This window comes from Musca domestica, unplaced genomic scaffold (genome assembly GCF_030504385.1).
Source record: "Musca domestica strain aabys unplaced genomic scaffold, Musca_domestica.polishedcontigs.V.1.1 13, whole genome shotgun sequence".
NCBI classification, from domain to species: Eukaryota; Metazoa; Arthropoda; class Insecta; order Diptera; family Muscidae; genus Musca; species Musca domestica.
In genome coordinates this window covers 4,099,775-4,123,349 of record NW_026712172.1, presented here as the reverse complement: position 1 = coordinate 4,123,349, position 23,575 = coordinate 4,099,775, and the positions used below count along the sequence as shown (strand labels likewise).

Sequence of the window (23,575 nt, the reverse complement as noted above, 5' to 3'; positions counted from 1 at the left end):
CTAGTCTACTTCGTCGACAAGCAACGTATATGCTTTTGAGCCCTTTTTATGGCATTTTCCATCACTTTGGCCAAAACTTCCGGCGATAGGTCCTCACATTCTTGACGGATATTATATTTAAGAGCTGAAAGAGTCTAAGGCTTGTTGACATAACCCCGCAACTTCCACAAATAGAATTCTGGCATATTGCCTTCAGCATATCGTGCAGTGTGTGCCGTTTCACCCTCCTGTTGGAACCACATGTTTTTCAATCCCAACTCATTAAGTTGCGGCAAAAATAAATCGTTGATCATTGCTTTGTAGCGCTCACCGTTCACAGTAACCGATTGGCCGGCGACGTCTTCGAAGAAGAAAGGTCCGATGACTCCTCCACGAAAACAGCACACAATACAGTGACTTTGAGCGGGTGTAATGGCTTTTCATGGGTTACATGCTGGTAATCAGTGCTGCAGAAGCGTAAATTTTGCTTATTTATGTACCCGCTAAAATGAACATGAGCCTCATCACCCATGATTTTGTTTTTTTTTTTTTTTTTTTGATGAAAAAATCATCTTCTTCTTGATGTTGATTAAGGATTGCATTGTACGGAAACATCTTCAAGTCTTGTACCAAAATTCATCGATGTCGCTTCCATGACATCCTCGGCTACAGCAATATTCTCTGCAGAACGGATACTCCGGGGTCTGAACGCCTGGCCGTATCTTTTGTTGTGCCAGCCTCTTCGAGGCGAGCGGCTAAACGTCGCAGTGTTTCACCGGTAGGCGTTGGACGGCCAGGAAATCTACGACGAAATTCACGTTGTGCCAATGTCACCGATCGATTATTGGTCAAAGAAATAGTCACCAATATTCCGCGAGCAGTTGAGCGTAATATTGTTTATTAACGTGTATTTCGCATGTATTTACTACTAAAAATGTCAAAACAGAACTGACGTTAGGGGCCAATAGTAAAATTTATTGCATTTTCTAATAGGAGGATTACTTTTGAACCACCTTGTATATTCCAGATAAACCACCTTGTATATTAAATTCTAGTTCTATTAAATATGGAAATGAGAAACGTCAAATAAAAAATTGTATAGACCAAATATTTTTCGTTTCCTGAACAGCAAATATATACCAATTCAATGAGTTCTTGTAACATTTGTGGAGAAAATATAATAAAGACTTGTTTTAATAATTTTCACTTTCACCCTTTATAGGTGGATTTGTCCGCACATGCCATTATCAGTATCTCCCACAATTTGGGAAGTAACTCATGTAATAATATGTCCGCAAATATCGAAATTGCAGTATTCGGGTATATGCGTCACTTCTGTTATTAGGAACATCCAATCCAAATTTCAAATAATTCTATAACAGTTGGCAACTATCGTCAAAATACCGAATATCGGCAGGATATTGGCTATAGACAAGCGAAATTGTTCTATATAATAGAACAGCCGTTGAAATAGCGCATTTTAGATTCGACTTAAATCTTCTCAACGTCATTAACTTTTGAGATATTTATTTCCCCTCGACAGCTTGAGCTTGATAAGGCATTTTCCTCACATCACACTTTAAACTAAACCACTGTGCGGTAATAATTGACGTATGCTCTATATGAATGTGTGTCTGTGTGTGAGGGCCTTATAATAATAAAGGGTGTTTTTTAAGCGAGATAGAACTTTATTATAATTGTAAAAAGTAGCACAAAAAATTAAATTTTGATGAAACGCTTGAACAACGCTACGAAATTATCCCAATTTACTTTGAAAATCAGGCTCTAGAGCAGTTGGCAAATGACCCTTGGTTTTATCGCAAAATTGTGTTCAGCGTTGAGGCGCATTTTTGGCTTAACGGGTTTGTTAATAAGCAAAATTGCCGCATATGGAGTGAGACCAATCCACAAGAGACCCTACAGACTCCATTACAAGCAGAAAAATGTACCGTATGGCGCGGTTTTCACGCTGGTGGCATCATTGGACCTTATTTCTTCAAAAATGAGGCCGGAGCTCGCGTTACGGTCAATGGAGATCGTTACCGCATCATGATCAATGATTTTTTGATTAATTTGATTAAAATTTAATTTTTTGTGTTATTTTTTACAATTTCATGTTCTATCGAGCTTAAAAAAAAACACCCTTTACAACTAGAACAACCGACCGAAATGGCGTGCCTTTGCGAGCACTTTTATTTGAAGAGCATTGTCTACCCAGCTGTGTGGATTGGTTATGTTCTGATAGGTATACCCATAGACGTGGTTGGCTAGTTTGTCAGTTGGTCGCAGACAGTTAATAAGAAAAATCACAGCCTCGTATGAACAGTCAAATATTTAACGATCGCCAACCGCATAGCGGGTAGAACCAACAACACCTTCAGTGTTAAATCGTAGTCTAGTCTTAGCGAACAAAAATTATGAATAAATATTCGATTGTGACAATTCTTCTGATATGTTTCCTCGGATGGACGGTTGCTGTCGGTTCAATTAACGTCAACACAGTAACGGGTGTTTTGGCCTCGACAATCAACTCTACTATACCCGGCAGGGAGAATATTGAAAAGTTACGCGTAGCACTTTCGGGGACAGTCAACAGTGTGCCAGTAAACGAGAGCACGTATTCGATTCTGACGGATTTAAATGTAACAAGGAGTGCCGACGAAACATGTCCCTCGCTGGATGATGCTGCCCAACTAACACAGACCCAGCTGATTAATCGTCTGACAGCATCCTGTCGCTACGACCGCCTGGAACGACCAAATGTTATGGAAAATGGGAGCATTGTCGATGCTCCATTGGATGTGTTCGTTCGGGTGTACATCTATGTGTTACAGAATCTGGACTCTAGCGACTTACAATTCAAGATGCATGGCCTGGTGCAGCTGCGTTACAAGGATCCCCGTTTGGCCTTTGATGAGTATGCGCCGAATAGGAAACAATCAATTCTGGGCGAATCCAAATTGCGTGAGCTGATATGGGTGCCACACATATTCCTTGCAAACGAGCATGATTCAAGCGTTCTGGGGACCAGTGAAAAAGATATACTCACATCGATCAATCCAGACGGTACTGTCATTACATCGTCGCGTATTCAGGCCACGTTGTACTGTTGGATGAAACTGCAAAAGTTCCCTTTCGATGAGCAGTATTGTCCCACGGTTCTGGAAAGCTGGATGTACAACGCAACTGAATTGCGTCTGTATTGGGAGGACAACGCTCCACTAACTTTTGACCCCAAAATGCACTTAACCGAGTACGCCTTAGAAAATGCATGGACAAACGAAACCATTATCAATGCTGACTTGAATGACTTGCGGCACGGAGCATTTGCAGGCAATTACAGCTCACTAAGCTTCACAGTTCATCTGGTACGAGAGGTGGGCTACTATGTCATGGACTACTTTTTGCCCTCGATAATGATTGTTGCCATATCCTGGGTATCTTTCTGGCTGCAAGCTGACCAAACACCAGCTCGCACTACTCTCGGCTGCACCACTCTTCTATCTTTCATCACGCTGGCCTCGTCCCAGGAGAACAACTTGCCCAAAGTCAGCTACATTAAGGTTTCCGAGGTATGGTTTTTGGGCTGTACCTTCTTCATATTCGGCAGTCTGGTAGAGTTTGCCTTTGTTAACACCATATGGCGGCGCAAGAATAGTGTCGAAGTGAAAAAAGTGAAAAGCAAATACATTTTGAAATCTACGTTAACACCTCGCATGAAACGCCACAAAATGATCGACAACGAACGTCAGCAAGCGCGACCACCCTGCGATCGTTTCCTTTCTGTGGATACACCTTCGCCGATCATTATAACCGTGGGCGATGAAACACCCAACAAGTTCACTTCGTCGGATTCCATAGCAACCATAACGTCAAGTGTGGACGACAATTTCTCGGATCCTGATAACAAACGTACTGAAAATCACTCCTGGTCAACAATGACGCCACACGAAGTCTCTCTGTGGATAGATCGCAAAGCCCGCTTTTTATTCCCTGTGGCATTTATCATTTTCAATGCCTTCTATTGGACATTTGTGTATTGTTTGTGACAATAAATTATGCATGTATATGGTCAAATTCAAAATTGTTTTTTAATGCCCGGGTTTTCCAAGTCACTCGACTCGCTGACCCGAAGTCGACTGAAATTCTGTGTCTCTACTGAGAAAGTGTAGTGATAAATAATAAAAAAATCAAATGCGAAGATATGCAAAAACTTTTGGCGGAATAAATGAATGAAAATATGCGTAACAAAAAATTTAAATTTGGGTACAGATTATTTCAGCTTAGCTAAAGTAACTGAACTAGACATTCAATTTCGATCAAATTTCTTTAACCGAAACCCATTTGAATGATAAAACGGGCAGTTGCTGAAGGACATACTTCGATTTGAAAGGGAATGGCCATAAAATGCTTTTAATTTTTATTCCCTCCACCAAACTGTGCTCAGGGTATTATGTCTTTGTGCATTTGATTGTAAGCGAGATAGACCCATGGTTCCTTTTGATGATCTGCACAGATTCACTTTCTAAGTCGATTTATGCATGTCCGTCCGCCTGTCCATGTATTTCTTCAAACCAAGTACAGGTCGCATCTATTGCCCAATCGAGATAAAATTTGAGATAGCCGATCAAAATGTAGATATAGCAACCAAAAAATATCTTCGTCCGATTTCACGTATAACGGAACCTCCCGATATTCGGTATTTCGATGGTTTTAGTCACATTTTTACACGGATTTGTCCAAAAATTGGTATTTGTATTTCGTAATGGGTTCTAGCTCCTGTGGCGGAACATAGTATGAATAGGTCTACGTTTTCGTATAGCGCACACATAACGATACCCACCGATATTCTGTATTTTGATAATCCTAGTCACATTTACCCGCGGATTTTTTTCTTTTATATAAAAATGTTTCCTTTGCCCAATAGAAACCAATTTTTGACAGAAAGGCAATAGGTAAAATGAGCTTTTGATCCCAAACTGAAAAGTAAATGAACTGAAATTAAAACTTCATTGTCTGGGTAGCAATTGCTTGTCTGCCTTAAACAAAAGTTCTGTGAACAGGCTATAAGTACAAATTAAAAAATTGACCGAAATTAACTTAACTTTCGCTCAAATTTAAATTCTATTTGGTTTATGATTTTAACATGGTCCATCTCTGCATTTTCTGCAATTTACCTTGTTAAATTTCTATGAATAAAAATCTCTGATTTCTGGGTATACCTTGGATTTATAATTATAATTTTGACAATGAGATGTTGTCAAATGAATAATTTTGAAAAAAAAAGGAAACATATGGATGGATTTTTAATTAATAAAAAGCCATAGAAGAATTATTAAGGGGAGAATACATAAAACGCTATGTTAGCTGGCTTAAATCATCGGCTAGTTTCTTCAAAAACAGTTAATGTGCAAAATATATGGGGGCGCTGCTCACACCAGTAACATGTTAGCATAAAACTAGTAAAAAGAAATTAATAATACCGTAGGGTAAACAAAACATTAGAACCAATTATGAACCACAAATACCAATTTTTAGACATATTCGTGGGAAAATGCGACAAAAATCATCAAAATACCGTATATCGGGAGGTACCGTAATATGGGGGCTATACTAAAACGTGGACCTATGCATACAATGTTTCGCCAACGGAGCTAACACCTATTATGACCAACTAATTCCAATTTTTAGACAAATCCGTGAAAAATGTGACAAAAACCATAAAAATACCGAATATCGGGAGATACCGTTATATGGGCTATACCAAATCATGGACCCATACATGCAATGTTTCGCTACACGAACTAGGACCCATTATGACCTACAAATGCCAATTCTCAGACAAATCCGTGAAAAAATGTGACAAAAATTATCAAAATACCGAATACCGGGAGGTACCGTTATATGGGGCTATATCAAAACGTGCACCTATACATGCAATGTTTCGCCACCGGAGATAGAACCCATTACGACCAACAAATACCAAATTTTAGAAAAATCCATGAAAAAGTGTGGCATAAATCATCAAAATACCGAATATCGGGAGGTACCGTTATATGGGGGCCGATATATTTTATTTTCAATACCAACCATCCTAGACACAAGACAAATTATTCTGCTAAATTTTGACGCTCTACGTCAAATAATCGTGATTTCAACAGACAGGCAGACAGACGCACATCGTTAAATCGACTTAGAATTTTATGCTGATTATGAATATATATAAATTATGGGGTCTACGACGAATATTTAGGAATGTTACAAACGGAATGACAAAGTTAATATACCCTCCTTTCCAAGGTGGAGGGTATAAATATATTTACAGAGGAATTTACGAATAAAATTTTGTGTATACCGAAAATTTGGGCTCAAGATTGTATTCCATTGACGTTTTCAATTAATTGAAAACTACATTTATGGTATGCTTATAACATATGCTATGATATCGTAAGAACAGAGGTAAATCTCCCTGGTGTCAAAATTTTGTCTCTACTTCTATGTATTAACAATTGCGGCGTCGCTTTTTCATTATCGCGAAAAAAGTGTCCGTATCGTCGCCGTTCTGTCAAGTATACAACGTATTTTTTTTTCGATTACCAAAGCGTCAATGTTATGTTACCTTATAATTATTGAACAATAAAAAAATTAAATTCTTCTCCATTATGGCATAGTTTAAGAGGTAGAGGTAGTCCATATAGCAAAACGGTATTGCAACTACAGAAGTTGATTGATTAAAACGTAAGCGGTTTTTATGTGTAATATTTTACTTATTTTTCTCCTCTTTTCCTCTTTTTTATACCCTCCACTACAAGGTGGTCAGGGTATTATGTCCTTGACCCGAAGTCGAGCCCTATTTAAATTGGAGATAATCGGTCAAAATTTAGATATAGCTCCCATATATACCTTCGTCCTATTTGTCTTATATTATGTACCAAACGTGTAACATCAGCCCAAATAAAATTGAATTTTGCACACACGACCAAATAGGTATGTCAAATTTGATGAAAATCGGTTCAGATATAGTTATAGCTCCCATATATATTGTTCATCCGATTTGTTATGTTTGTTCTCCACAGCCGTACTAACGATATTCATGGAAATATATCAAAATCAGCTCAGAAATACCTTTGCCAAATTTTATCGAGCTCGTTTCAGATTGGGATCTCTATCTGATTCCAAGTTAATTGTGCACCAAATGCGTAATTCAAGCCCGAATTGAAAAGACACAAATGCCTCGCAAATTTAGTCCTTTGGACTTTATATTTTAACTATATGATTTAATTCTTACAAATTCCCCGCAAAAACTTTAATTTTTTAAGTGAAGCTCTACTAAATATACAAATTGGTATAGGGTATCAAACATGAATTGATCGAGGTTTTGTGTTCGCAGTCAAACAGCTCACATGAGTGATTTGTTGAATTGTTCATAAGGGGACGATCATCTAAGATGAGTGTGATCGGTTTCATTCGTCCTAGTTAAGGAATTATTTGATTTGATTAAATAACAAATGATCGAAATGTGAGCGAAATCATGATTGTAATTTTACCAAGCATTTCATAACTAAAAACAATGTCCATAAAAGAATTGCGTAGAAATTATATTGAAACAAGTAAGCAAAGGCTATAGCCGTGCGGGGCCGACCATGTGATACCCTACAAAACTACAATTTGTAGAAGCCCCCTTATGTCCAAATCCATTTTGGAAGATTTCGATTTTAAAACTCTAATTTCATGCGAGATTTCGCGTCCTTTGGTTTCTATTTTGGTTACCTTTATAACGGCTGCAAAATCAGTAACATGTTTAGTTGTTGGTCCATTTTAACCCCTAAATATATTGCGGACATCTTTGAAAAATATAGGCCTTGCCCTTCAGAGCCAAACCCTACCCTTGTAAAAATGTTCTTGAGGATCGGACGATAATTGCAATCTGTAAATAATAACCCCAACCTGTGTTGTAAGGTGAAAAAATGTTTCAAAATATACATTTAAATATTATAAGTCAAATTGAAAAAGTCGCATGCGATAAAAAATATGAAAAAATAAAAAAAAATTTCACAAAATACTACAAAACCAATAGTTACATCATTATTGACATCTTTTAATGCGATCTTTTAAGATTTTATACTTTTATGCCAAGAAGGCATAAATTGACAAAATTTGTCAAAATCGGTCCAGCCATTCTTGAGATATAAGCATTCTTATTAACATCCCCTTCCTTCGTATATATACATTGTATATATACATATGTCTGATATATTTACTACCGGCATCTACGTAACGGTCAGCATTGACCTGTTCGTCTATTTGTGATTTCGCCCGGATTAAAAATATTCGCGGTTTAATGGAAAATTTTACTGTTATATAACACAAATTTTATGGTCTTTTTCACCCACTAAATATTACCGATGACCATCAAAATTGGAAGGTTTCAGCCAAGCCCTAAGCTCTAGCCACATGATAACTCCCGCTTCGATTGGTCCATAATTGCGACCTGTAGAGCAACTGCAAAATCCGGAAAATTTTAAGTTTTTAGTCCATTTCAACCCCTAAATATTATGCGATCATCTCCATAAGCAATGGGGTTCTATTCTGGACGTAGCCCCACCCCCATTCTAAATTTCATAAGATCAGGCCAGGTCGCAAACCTGTAGAGTGATTACAAATTAACATGGACAGACGGACATACATAGCTAGATCGACTCAGCTCGACGAGATAGGAAGATCCATATATAGTTTCATATGTGGGAAACCAATATTTCGAGGTGTTACATAATTTTTGGCCCAATCAAACTTATAATACCCCCAACACATAGTGTTGTAGGGTATAAAAACAGAAAAATTTAATTTTTTTTCTTGCTACATTAGACTTCAGAAACTTATTTCTAAAAAAAATCAAAACCATTATTTTTAATAAAGATACAGATCAAACGTATTTAATAAACAAACTTGCAACTTTTTCGGTTGCACTATCACAATATTCTTCCAATTTAAATATTTTACAAGTCAACAGAAACTGTCCCAACTTGATTGCATGGTTGAATAAACAATAGGTGTGTCTGATTACTTTTCCTACAGGAATTGTCCAGCAACATCTTTCATACACAAGTGAAAATAAAATATACAAATTTCAGATTTACGTTACATACGAATGCTTCGTTATTTTTTATTGCATCACCTACAATTTTGTTGCTTGACATGTAACGGAACTAAAAAACAGTGTGTGGCACGCTACAGCAACATCAATGTACATATAGATTTACGAAATCCACTCAATCTCAAATGCAAATTCAATAGCGTATATGTCAAATAATATCCACTGGATTTATGAATACGATTTACGTATCGTATACGCTATGGAATTGACATTTGAAATCGAGTGGATTCATTAGACTAAACGTGCTCTTAGGTTATATTTTCGAACGCTGATTGCAACCCTTTTTATTTGGAATTTATTAATCATTGTTGGAAACCAAATTTGAAACACTTGTTTCCAGGTTTGGTTATATGTGCCAAATTTCATCCAATTTGGCCTAATATTACACGTTTGCTGCACAATAAATGACATACATGGGAGCTATATCTAAAGTTTGAACGATTGTCTCCAATCCAACAAGGTTCATCCTTGACCCAAACAAACGATTTGTGCAAAATATCATCTCGGTCGGGCAATAAATACGCCCTGTACTTTGTTCACAAAAACACATGGACGGACGGACATGCATAAATCGACTCAGAATGTGATTCTATGCAGATCATTAAAAGGAACTATGGGTCTAACTCGTTTCCTTCTCTATGTTACAAACAAATGCACAAAGACATAATACCCCGACCACAGTGTGGTGTAGGGAATAATAAGTGGAAAACATGTGTAAAAGAATGTAAATCAGGCTTATTATTAGAATTAAAAAGTATTGTTAACGTTGTATATTTTGTAGTGGGTGAATGTATCGGTTTTTTTTTTAAACAATATACGTGTGGTGAAAGGTTATAAAGTGTCCTATCATACTTGAAAGAAAAGATTGCACCAATTTGCACCTTTTCAAAAAAATCCATTTTCGAGTAGCTCAACGCTCTTTAATTCATATGTTTTAAAGATTTGGCTGGAAAATCAGCGATAACCCACAAATGTTATAAACTAGAATTCAGTAATATATGAATTAAATATTATCGACAAATAATTTACGACCATGAAAAAACTAGCTAATAACGTTTATGCGCAAACTAACCTAAAGCGGCTAAGAAACAAAGGACCGGAGGGCATTCTTTAAAAGATAACAAGCAACAAAGCGGTAAGTTCGGCTAGGCCGAACTTTGAATGCCCTCCACCATTTGGAACGAATTAGGAAATTTTCAAAAAAAAAACAAAATCCATAAAAAAAATTGTTAAAATCTTTAAACTACCGAATATCGGATGGTGCCGATATATGGGGGCTATACGATATCGTGGATCTATATATAAATCACATTCGGGCGGTAAAGTACTCAGAAAGAACTGATTGTATGGATTTTCAGACAATTTCATTGAAAAATGTGTCTAATATCATCAAAATACCGAATATTTGGGGGGTACCATTATATGGGGACTATACAATATCGTGGACCTATATATATATATAATTCTCTTCCAGGCGGTAAAGTACTCACAAATAACTCCTTGTGTAGAATTTCAGAAAAATGTGGCTAAAATCATTAAAATACCGAATATTGAGGGTACCGTTATATTGGGGCTTTACGATACCCCTTCAGGGGGTAAAGTACTCACGAGGAACTCTTTGTATATAATTTCAGACAATTCCATTGAAAAGTGTGGCTAAAATCATCAAAATACCGAATATGGGGGGGGGGGGGGGGGTACCGTTATATGGAAGCTATACGATATCGTGGACCGATATAGCCCATCCTCGAACTTGACCTGCCTGCAGACAAAAAACAGATCTGTGCAAAATTGTTCTTTCCTATCTTTATTCGTTTTGACTGTAGCGTGATTACAAAAGACGGACGGACGGACAGGGCTAAATCGTCTTAGAATTTTACGCTGATGTTGGGTTTAAAATTATTATTTCGATGAGTTACAAACGGAATGACGAACTTAATATACCCTCTGTACTATGTATGGTGGAGGGTATAAAAACCAAAAACTAGAAAAAAGGATAAAAAAACTTTTTAAATTAAACGGCTTTACGTTAAACATACATTGTAATGTTTAAGATAAATCTATATATATAAATGAAAGTTGTGTTAGTTACTACGCTTATAACTTAAGAACCGCTGAACTGATTTTAATGATTCATACAAATTCGGAATTGTCTCCTATCCGAAAAGGATAATATACAAAAAAAATCACGTAAAAATGTGATATATTAACATTTTCATTTTGACATTTGAAATGTACAATAGTAATGTCTTATTTTGCATGATTTTTTTCCATTTTGACTTACTTTTTTCTAATGTACATTTGTAGTGTTTTTTATATTTTATTTTTGAATTCGAATATCATAATATCAATTTATTTAATTGACTTGATTTCTTGAGAACTGAAATTGATGACGGGTTACATGGAAGTGTAGTACCGAATTATGTGGTGGCGAAACGGAATAGATGATATCGAAATAATATAACGCGGTCACACCAGATAATGCGGTTAGAAGATAATAACCTTTTTAAAATCGCTAAAAAAAATTACGAAAAAAGAGATCTCATTACAAAAATTCTCAAAACGGGAAAATATCGAAAAAAATGTCCAATGGAATTGAATTTTAAAATAAAAGTACATTCTATTGACAAACTTTGTAAGGATCTTTAAACAGTTGCTGTAAAAAATCAGCGAACAAGTTGAAGATTTTTTCAATTTGTTATTATTCTTTTGTCATTTTTTTTTTTTTCAATTTGTATTATCATATTGAATTCAGTGGATTTTTTGTGAACGAAATAAAGAATAATTTTTCACTATATACAATTTTTCACCAAAAAATGAAATAAGTGCGAAATACGATTGTAACTAACATCTACCTTTTAACTCCAGGGCCTACATCGTGCTTCAGCTGGAAGATGCGCAGACATTTAAACAAACAAAAATGACCGAAAAAGACTAATGGGGCTCATTTCAAAGCGTGGACCTACTTCTTTCATGTGACAATAATCCGTCCAATGAGAGCTCAAAATGCAAAAATTTTTGGGACTACAATCAGTAAAGTACCAAATATAAAGGGTGCAAAATAGTAGAGCGAATGGGACTTTTAGTAAGAAAAGGATTTCTATCCTTCCAAAAATTCTTCCCGAACATTTAAGATACCTTAAATCGCTTTTTCATGACCTGCAATATGATATATGATATCGATCATAAATAACCGTTGTATGATTTAAGCAATTTTTGAAGTCTTCGTCATTTTCTTCTATTTTTGGCCAAATATCTTTGTTTCTAAGGGAGTAGAAAATTCTCGGAGTAGGGCCCATATTGATCTTGACCATTAAAAAATTGTATTTATGCTACCCTGGCGTAAGGAACCATCGTACAGATAATTGCCACATAGAAATTTATTCATGTAAAGTCCCCACATTGGAGTATCCCAAGTCCACTTTCACATCTAATGTGTGGTCAGAAAAGAAAATTTTGTATTCTATTGAATTTGTAACCCCCAAGAGAATTTTGGTTGGGAACGTAGATATAGATGTACATCCCAAATCAAATAAATTGTGAAAAACAAGAACAAATTATAAATATAAGAAAGTAGCACGGGACCGAATATTTGTTGAATCGTCATTGAATTATACTATGATGAAAAATATGGACTTTATGGCGTCTCCAATTTACAATTTAAATGACAAATAAAATTAGTTCTCATCTTACGGTAATTGGAGTAAAATAGTAATTATATTTGATTATCCTGAAATCAGTCTGCCCTCAATTATGAGATGGATAAAATTATTTTTACTTATTTAAATCACGTGAATTTTTTTCAGTTTGACATGCTATGTTGTTCTGCTATATTTTCGATTTGGCCTCTATTTGTCATCTTGGATTATAAGGGGTGAAGAAAGTTTTCAATGTAGGTCGATGTTTCGCAGATAGAAAATTGTCTGTGCAAGTCCATGTCTTCGTATAGCCCCCATATAACGGTACCTCCCGATATTCAATATTTTGATGATTTTAGCGACATTTTTCCCGGAAATAATTTAAAATTTGGTATTTGAAGTTCAAAATGGATACTACACCCTAAGACAGAAAATTGTCTGTGCAGGTCCATGTCTTCGTATAGCCCCCATATAACGGTACCTCCCTATATTCGATATTTTGATGATTTTAGCGACATTATTCACCGGAATTGTTTCAAAATTGGTATTTGAAGTTCGTTATGGGAACTACAGTCTGTGACAGAAAATGTGCGGGTCCAGGTTTTCGTATAGGCCCCATATATCAGTACCTCCCTATATTCGGTATTTTGACGATTTTAGGTACAATACCCACCGAAATTGTTTGAGATGTGGTATTTGAAGTTCGTAATGGATGCTACAGCCTGTGACAGAAAATTGTCTAAGCTGGTCCAGGTCTTCGCACATCTCCAATTTAACGGCACCTCCTTATATACGATATTTTGATGATTTTAGCTACATTATTCACCGTTTATTTCAAGTTTCGAATTTGAATATGGTAATGGCTTATGACAAACAATGCCTATGTATGTCCACGTCATATAGACCCCAATATAACGGCTATATTCGGTATTTTTAAAAATTTAACAGAATTTTTAAAGGATTTAATTTTTTGAAAATTTCCAAATTCGTTGCAAATGGTGGAGGGTATTAAAAGTTCGACCCGGCCTTACTGCTTTTTAAATTGTTTTTTTTTTTTAATTCTAATATGATGTGTAGTCTTTTTTGGTAGTACAAAGCGACGACAATTATGGAGTGGTGGACCTGAATAGATGATGTCAAAATAATTTAACGTGTTCAAACCATAGTTAAAAGATAATTACTTTTTCAAAATTGCTAAAAAATTCAAAAAAAAAAGAACCTATTGCATTGCAAAAACTCTAAAATCGGGAAAAATACAGAACATTTTTTCACTGAAATCAAATTTAAAAATAATAGTAGAGACCAAACTTCGTAAAGACCTTTAAACCTTCGCCGTAAAAAAACAGCGAACAAGTTGAAGATTTTTTTTTTAATTTTTTATTACTTACTATGTTTATAACTCAAGAACGTGTTGACGGATTTTCACAATTAATACAATTTCGGAATGGAATCTCAGCAAAAAAAAAATGCGTAAAATATGTAAAATATGCCATAATCATGATATGGGTCATAACCCCGGATAAGGGTACAACCCGATTTCAAGTATATCTTACATTTTAATCATATTTTCATACTAATTTCGACAAATGTTGGTAATTTGGGAAGAAACCATTCTTGCAAAAACTGATCACATTTTGTGTAACCATCTGTACAAAATACTTTGTACATACTTTTGAGTGCGGTTGAGGCGCTGGGAAAAACTAGCAATAAACAATCAATATTCAAAAATTACATATTTCCCAGCCGCCATAAAATACCACATGTGAACAATTCGGTGATCTTGTGCGCTGACGCATACGATAATGTGTCAGATAATAAAGGTTATGACCCACACGCACAGATATCGATGCGCTCAGTAGATGCACAAGACCACTAGAATGAAATGACAAGCAGCCCTGCAATGTTCTCCATTCAATATTAGAATAGATAAGAACAATCGTGTGGCTGCGACTAGGTTAAGTTAGATTAGTTTCAGTAGTACGTAAGGAACAAATATTTTAAATAAAAACAGAATTGAAATAGCACCCTAACGAAGCGGTCTCACAGAAAAAGGGATAGATAGAGTTGACAATCGAAGAGGGAGATTGGACTCTATTCTAATTTACACCATCATATGATTTAAAGAACCGGACATTGGTTTAATCGTCTTTGAATTATACTATGATAAAAGATATGGACATTATGGGGTCTCCAACGCGCAATTTCAATAACAAAACAATAAATTCCCATATTACTTTAAAAACAAATAAAACAAGTAAAAAACATTAATTTCGGCCGGGCCAAAATTTAATACCATCCAACTTAGTGTAAAGGAAACATTAGAGCCCATCATGACTTACATATACCAATTTTTAGACATATTCGTGGGAAAATGTGCCAAAAATCATCAAAATACCGAATATCGGGAAATACGACTATATGAGGCTATACAAAAACGTGGACCTATACATAAGGTGTTTCGCCAAAGGAATTAGAACCCATTATGACCTACAAATACCAATTTTCAGCGAAATCCGTGAAAAAATTGGCAAAAATAGGCAAAATACCGAATTTCGGGAGGTACCGTTATATGGGGACTTTACCAAAACGTGGACCTATAATTACAATGATTCGCCACACGAACTGGGACCAATTATGACCTACAACTACCAATTTTCAGAGAGATTCGTGAAAAAATGTGACATCAAAATACCGAATATTGGGAGGTACCGTTATATGGGAGCTATTCCAAAGCGTGGACCTATACATGCAATTTCTGTCCACACGAACTGGGACCCATTATGACCTACAAATACCAATTTTCAGTCAAATCCGTGAAAAAAGTGACGTAAATAATCAAAATACCGAATTTCGGGAGGTACCGTCATATGGGGACTTTATCAAATCGTGGACCCATACATGTAATGTTTCGCCACCGGAGCTGGAACCTATTATGACCAAAAATACCAATTTTTAGACAAATCCTTGAAAAAATGTGGCAAAAATAAAAAAATCAAAATACCGAATATTGGGAGGTACCTTTATATGGGAGCTATACCAAAGCGTGGACCTATACATGCAATGCCTCGCCACACGAACTGGGACCCATTATGACCTACAAATACCAATGTTCAGTCAAATCCGTGAAAAAAAGTGGCGTAAATCATCAAAATACCGAATATCGGGAGGGGACTATACCAAAACGTGGACCGATATTTTCTATACCAACCATCCTAGACACAATACAAATTGCTCTGCTAAATTTAAGGATGTTACAAACGAAATGACAAAGTTAATATGGAGGATATAAAAAATTAAGTTCGGCCGGGCAGAACTTTTAATATCATCCAGCTTAGGGTAAAGAAAACATTTTTATATAAAAGTATCTGAATTCAAGCATGTTTCACTTTAAACTTCATATACCAGTAAGACTGTTTGGACAATGCAGTTAAAGTTATCAGCAAACCATAAAGTGAATGAGGCCGTTATATGGGGCCATACCAAAACGGGAACCTCTGTGGACAATTTTATACTTCAAGGATTGTTATCTATCAAACCTTTTAAATTACCAAATTTGAAATAATTATGTGAGTAAATGTGATTAGGATTATCAACATACCCAATATCGGTAGGTATCGTTATATGTGTTAGACACATCCGAGGAGAAATGTGGCAAAAACAACAAAATACCGAATTTCGAGAGGTACCGTTACATGGGGACTATACCAAATCGTGGACCGATAGATCATTTTCAATACCAACCATCCTATACGCAATACAAATTGTTCTGCAAAATTTTGACGCTCTACGTCAAATAATGAGGGTTGTATCATAATTTAAACAAACAGACATACAGCATAATAGAGAAAAACTATGGGCCGGCAACGCGGACCGGGCCAGCTAGTGTATATATATATATATATATATATATATACATATATATATATATATATATATACATATATATATATATATATATATTATTATATTATAAGTAATGACTTGATTATGAGTAATGACTCCATCACTAAATATAAATTAATATTAATGGCAAAAATTATAATTACCGTCGGTTTTAGATATTTTGAATAGCCTGATCTTATTTTTCAGCTATAGGCTTTAATTTGAGTGTTAAATACCTATATGATAAAGAACATCTATAATAGCCCCATGTGAAAATTCAGCTCAATTTTTTAAAATTGTAAAAAGCATTCAAATGAGCTATAATTTGAAATTTGTATTTCCAACGTTTAAAATCCCGTACTGCGTGGTATTCAGTTTTGTTACCTCATACTTGAAGGCAGAACGTTGTCAGAATAGCCAAAAAAATTACTCTTTTGCTCCGATTACAGTAAGATGGGCATTAATTGTTTGTCATTTAAATTGTGCGGCGGAGATCCAATAAAGTTACTTTATAATTTCGTATTTTTTTCATGTTTCTGCCACAATTTCCGACTAAATGAGTCCCAGATTGACATTTCGGAGTTTATTTCATATAGACGTACATCCCAAATCTACGTTCCCAACCAATATTCTATTGGGGGTTACAAATTCAATAGAATACCAAATTTTCTTTTCTAACCACACATTGGTTGGGAAACTGGACTTGGGGGTATACTAATGTGGGGACTATACTTAAATAAATTCCTATGAGGATAATTATCTGTAAGATGATTTTCTACCCCAGGTAGCCTCAAGACTAAGATGCGCACTTTTCCGAAAAATAAAAATTTTATAAGAAGAAGTTTTCTTCCCCCTTAGAAACAAAGATGTCAAATAAGGGCCAAAAAATGAAAAAAGTGGCCAAGACCCCGAAAATACCTTAAATCATATGATGGTGATACAAAAACGTGATAATTTTTTGCAAATATGGTTTCTTCTTAAAATATCAACATAAGCTAAAATTAGTACGAAAAATATGGTTAAAATGTAGAATATACTTGAAATCGGGTTGTTCCGTTATCAGGGGTTATGACCCATATCATGACCTGCCAAAGCGATTAAAGGTATCTTGAATGTTTAGGTAGAATTTCTATTTTGCGTTCTTTATAGTCGGTATTTGACTGATTGCAGTCCCAATGTATTTTGCATTTTGTGTTCTCATTCGACAATTTATTGTCATATGAATGAAGCAGGTCCACTTTTTATACCCTCCACCAAAAAAAGTATGGAGGGTATATTAAGTTCGTTCCGTTTGTAACTCATCGAAATAATCATTTTAGACCCAACAAAGTATATGTATTCTTGATCAGCGTAAAATTCTAAGACGATTTAGCCCTGTCCGACCGTCTGTCCGCCTGTTGTAATCACGCTACAGTCTAAACGAATTAAGATAGGAAGCTAAAATTTTGCACAGATCTCTCTTTTGTCTGCAGGCAGGTCAAGTTCGAAGATGGGCTATATCGGTCCACGATATCGTATATCCCCCATATAACGGTACCCCCATGGTATTCGGTATTTTGATGATTTTAGCCACATTTTTCAATGGAATTGTCTGAAATTCCACAAAAGGAGTCCCTTGTGAGTACTTCACCCCCTGAGAGAGAATTGTTTATACAGGTCCACGATATCGTATATCCCCCATATAACGATACCCCCCAATATTCGGTATTTTTATGATTTCACCCACATTTTTCATCGGAATTGTCTGAAAATCCACACAAGGAGTTCCTTGTGGGTACTTTATACCTCGGCAGAGAATTATTTATATAGGTCCACGATATCGTATTGCCCTCATATAACGGTACCCCCGATATTCGGTATTTTGATGTTTTTAGCCATATTTTTCAACGGAATGGTCACAAGGGGTTCTTTGTACACAAGGGGTTCTTTGGGAGCACTTTACCCCCCGACAGAGAATTCTTCATATCGGTTAACGATAACGTATAGCTCCCATATAACGATACCCCGCGATATTCGGTATTTTGAAAATCCACACAAGGAGTTCCTTGTGAGTACTTTACACGCAGACATAGATTTGTCTTCCTATGAGGATAATTATCTGTAAGATGATTTTCTACCCCAGGTAGCCTCAAGACTAAGATGCGCACTTTTCCGAAAAATAAAAATTTTATAAGAAGAAGTTTTCTTCCCCCTTAGAAACAAAGATGTCAAATAAGGGCCAAAAAATGAAAAAAGTGGCCAAGACCCCGAAAATACCTTAAATCATATGATGGTGATACAAAAACGTGATAATTTTTTGCAAATATGGTTTCTTCTTAAAATATCAACATAAGCTAAAATTAGTACGAAAAATATGGTTAAAATGTAGAATATACTTGAAATCGGGTTGTTCCGTTATCAGGGGTTATGACCCATATCATGACCTGCCAAAGCGATTAAAGGTATCTTGAATGTTTAGGTAGAATTTCTATTTTGCGTTCTTTATAGTCGGTATTTGACTGATTGCAGTCCCAATGTATTTTGCATTTTGTGTTCTCATTCGACAATTTATTGTCATATGAATGAAGCAGGTCCACTTTTTATACCCTCCACCAAAAAAAGTATGGAGGGTATATTAAGTTCGTTCCGTTTGTAACTCATCGAAATAATCATTTTAGACCCAACAAAGTATATGTATTCTTGATCAGCGTAAAATTCTAAGACGATTTAGCCCTGTCCGACCGTCTGTCCGCCTGTTGTAATCACGCTACAGTCTAAACGAATTAAGATAGGAAGCTAAAATTTTGCACAGATCTCTCTTTTGTCTGCAGGCAGGTCAAGTTCGAAGATGGGCTATATCGGTCCACGATATCGTATATCCCCCATATAACGGTACCCCCATGGTATTCGGTATTTTGATGATTTTAGCCACATTTTTCAATGGAATTGTCTGAAATTCCACAAAAGGAGTCCCTTGTGAGTACTTCACCCCCTGAGAGAGAATTGTTTATACAGGTCCACGATATCGTATATCCCCCATATAACGATACCCCCCAATATTCGGTATTTTTATGATTTCACCCACATTTTTCATCGGAATTGTCTGAAAATCCACACAAGGAGTTCCTTGTGGGTACTTTATACCTCGGCAGAGAATTATTTATATAGGTCCACGATATCGTATTGCCCTCATATAACGGTACCCCCGATATTCGGTATTTTGATGTTTTTAGCCATATTTTTCAACGGAATGGTCACAAGGGGTTCTTTGTACACAAGGGGTTCTTTGGGAGCACTTTACCCCCCGACAGAGAATTCTTCATATCGGTTAACGATAACGTATAGCTCCCATATAACGATACCCCGCGATATTCGGTATTTTGAAAATCCACACAAGGAGTTCCTTGTGAGTACTTTACACGCAGACATAGATTTGTCTTTATAGGTCCACAATATCGTATATCGGCACCTTCCTATATTAGATATTTTAAAAATTTGAAAAGAATTTTTAATGAATTTTATTTTTTTTGAAAATTTTCTAATTCGTTCCAAATGGTGGAGGGTATTCAAAGTTCGGCCCGGCCGAACTTACTGCTTTTTTACTTGTTGAAATTAACCCCATAACGCTTCTTCGGTCATTTTTATACCCTCCACCATACTATGGAGGGTATATTAACTTTGTCATTCCGTTTGTAACTCCTCGAAATACTCATATCAGACCCAACAAAGTATATATATTCTTGATCAGCGTAAAATTCTAAGTCGATTTAGCGATGTCCGTCTGTCTGTCTGTCCGTCTGTCTGTCTGTCTGTCCGTCTGTCTGTTGCAATCACGCTATCTTTCGAATGAATTGAGATAGATGGCTAAAATTTTGCACACATGTTTATTTTTAAAGTAGGCAGGTTAAGTTCGTAAATGGGCCATGTGTGTCCACGTTTTCATATAGCCCCCATATAACCTCCCGATATTCGGTATTTTGATGATTTTAGCGACATTTTTCACCGGAATTGTTTCAAATTTGGTATTTGAAGTTCCAAATGGATACTACACCCTAAGATAGAAAATTGTCTGTGCAAGTCCATGTCTTCGTATAGCCCCCATATAACGGTACCTCCCGATATTCAATATTTTGATGATTTTAGCGACATTTTTCCCGGAAATAATTTAAAATTTGGTATTTGAAGTTCAAAATGGAACTACACCCTAAGACAGAAAATTGTCTGTGCAGGTCCATGTCTTCGTATAGCCCCCATATAACGGTACCTCCCTATATTCGGTATTTTAATGATTTTAGCGACATTATTCACCGTAATTGTTTCAAAATTGGTATTTGAAGTTCGTTATGGGAACTACAGTCTGTGACAGAAAATGTCTGTGCGGGTCCAGGTTTTCGTATAGGCCCCATATATCAGTACCTCCCTATATTCGGTATTTTGACGATTTTAGGTACAATACCCACCGAAATTGTTTGAGATGTGGTATTTGAAGTTCGTAATGGATGCTACAGAAAATTGTCTATGCTGGTCCAGGTCTTCGCACAGCTCCAATTTAACGGCACCTCCTTATATACGATATTTTGATGATTTTAGCTACATTATTCACCGTTTATTTCAAGTTTCGAATTTGAATATGGTAATGGCTTATGACCCCAATATAACGGCTATATTCGGTATTTTTAAGATTTTAACAGAATTTTTTAAGGATTTTATTTTTTAAAAATTTCCAAATTTGTTGCAAATGGTGGAGGGTATTAAAAGTTCGGCCCGGCCGAACTTACTGCTTTTTAACTTGTTGTTTGTTTAAATGTGTTCGCATCTTCCAGCTGAAGCACGATGTAGGTCCTGGAGTAGAAAGCATTTAACATCGTATTGCGCCCTCATTTCATTTTTAATATTATTCATTCAGAATTCAAACCAATAAAAAAATGTACACTTCAATATAGAAAAAGAATATTCAACTGGTTCGCTGATTTTTTTTGCGGCAAATTTTTAAAGGTCCTTACGAAGTTTGTCGGTAGAATTTTGAAATTCGATTCCATTGAAAGTTTGTCGATTTTTCCCGATTTTAGAATTTTCATATAAAGCGACAACGGATAAAATTGTTATTTATAAATTTTATGTATTTATTGGGTATTACGAATAAATACATAAAATCTATAAATAACAGTTTTATCCGTTGTGGCTTTATACTACCCAAAAAACACCTACACATCATATCAGAATTCCAAAAAAAAAAAAAAAAAACACTACAAATGTACATTCGAAAATAGTAAGTCAAAATGGAAAAAAATATGCAATATAAAACATTACTATTGTACATTTTAAAAGTCAAAATGAAAATGTTCAAATTTCACTTTTTTAAGAGATTTTTAAGAGATTTTTTTGGATTTTATTCTTTTCTGCCAAGAGGCAATTCCGAATTTTTATAAATCGTTAAAATCAGACTGGCGGTCTTTATGTTATAAGAGTAGTAACTAACACAACTTTTTACATATAGAGAGATAGATTTAAAAGTAGGCGCGTTCCTCAGCCCCTAAATAAGTACTTAGGGTTGGATGGAAAGCCAACAGCATCCTGTGTAATAATTCTCAAACCGATATCTTCACTATTTTGGCAAATATAAAGATTTTAGATAAATCGTAATAGTGGGCGTAAAAAGAGGCGTGGTAAATATTTTTTCTTTAAAAAACCTAACTCGGGGCATATATATATATATATATATATATATATATATATATATATATATATATATATATATATATATATATATATATATATATATATATATATATATATATATATATATATATATATTCTGGATCAGCGTAAAATTCTAAGACGATCTAGCAATGTCCATCTGTCTTTCGAACGAATTGAGATAGAAGGCTAAAATTTTGCATTCATGCATAGTTTTCCAGTACGCAGGTTAAAATGGGTCATGTCGGTCCACGTCTTCGTATAGCCCCCATATAACGGTAGCTCCCGATATTCGGTATTTTCTTGATTTTAAATTTTAAATTTGGTATTTGAAGTTCGTAATGGGCACTACAGCCTAGACAAAAAAAAAATAGTAAGCAGGTCTACGTCTTCCTATAGTCTCCATATAAAAGTTTTCATTTAAGTAGTAGTTTCCGGGAGTTTTTTGAAATTTTTCAAGTTCCTTCTAAATGGTGGAAGGTATTAAATGTTTGGCCCGGACCAACTTAGCTGCTTTTTTACTTGTTTGATATACAATAGTTATACCCTTTGATGTAAAATTTCACTGCAGGGCAATATGAACATATTAATTGCATAATAATAGAAAAAATCGCTGTAATACTTAACAAAACGCCAACACGGTTGAGGAACAGTGACACCACATTAGGTAATGTACTCGTAGTCGTATACTTCATTTTTTCTAAAATCGCAAAAAGTAGAATACTTTGTGTATATTTGCAGTTTGGTTTCAATTTGAAAGGGATGTTACTTTTTCCACGATTTTCTACCGATTGAATTTTAAATCAATATTAAAATATTTCAATAAAATATTTTAAGAACTATTCTTCATCATTTTAAATTTATTATTAACTAGCTGGCGCGGTCCGCGTTGCCGGCCCGTACTTTTAGTCTTTTATGACTATTTTTTAAAGCATAATAAATCACTGATGGGAATTAATTTTTTGTCATTTAAATTGTCCATATTTTTCATCATAGTATAATTCAATGACGATTAAACAAATGTTCGGTCCCGTGCTACTTTCTAATATTCGTAATTTTTTCATGTTTCGGAAAAATATTCAACTTGTTTCCTGGTTTTTTACAGCAAATAATGTACTATTATTTTAAAATTCGATTCCATTGAAACATTTTTTTTTTTTCAATTTTTTCCCCGATTTTAGAATTTTTGCAATTAGATAAGTAAGGATCCTTTAAGTTTGATTCGACCGCGTTAAATTATTTTGAC

General features: G+C 35.3%; 2 protein-coding genes across 2 annotated transcripts in view; one reads left to right on the top strand and one right to left on the bottom strand.

Moving 5' to 3' along the window:
- Positions 1-23,575, bottom strand: part of LOC101900750 (uncharacterized) — a 112,440-nt gene that overhangs the window by 78,186 nt on the left and 10,679 nt on the right. The window lies entirely within an intron of this gene.
- Positions 2,231-4,047, top strand: LOC131800813 (pH-sensitive chloride channel 2-like). Its single transcript, XM_059118531.1, has one exon. It carries the CDS (start codon positions 2,397-2,399, stop codon positions 4,026-4,028), a length of 1,632 nt encoding a protein of 543 aa, XP_058974514.1. The 5' UTR covers positions 2,231-2,396; the 3' UTR covers positions 4,029-4,047.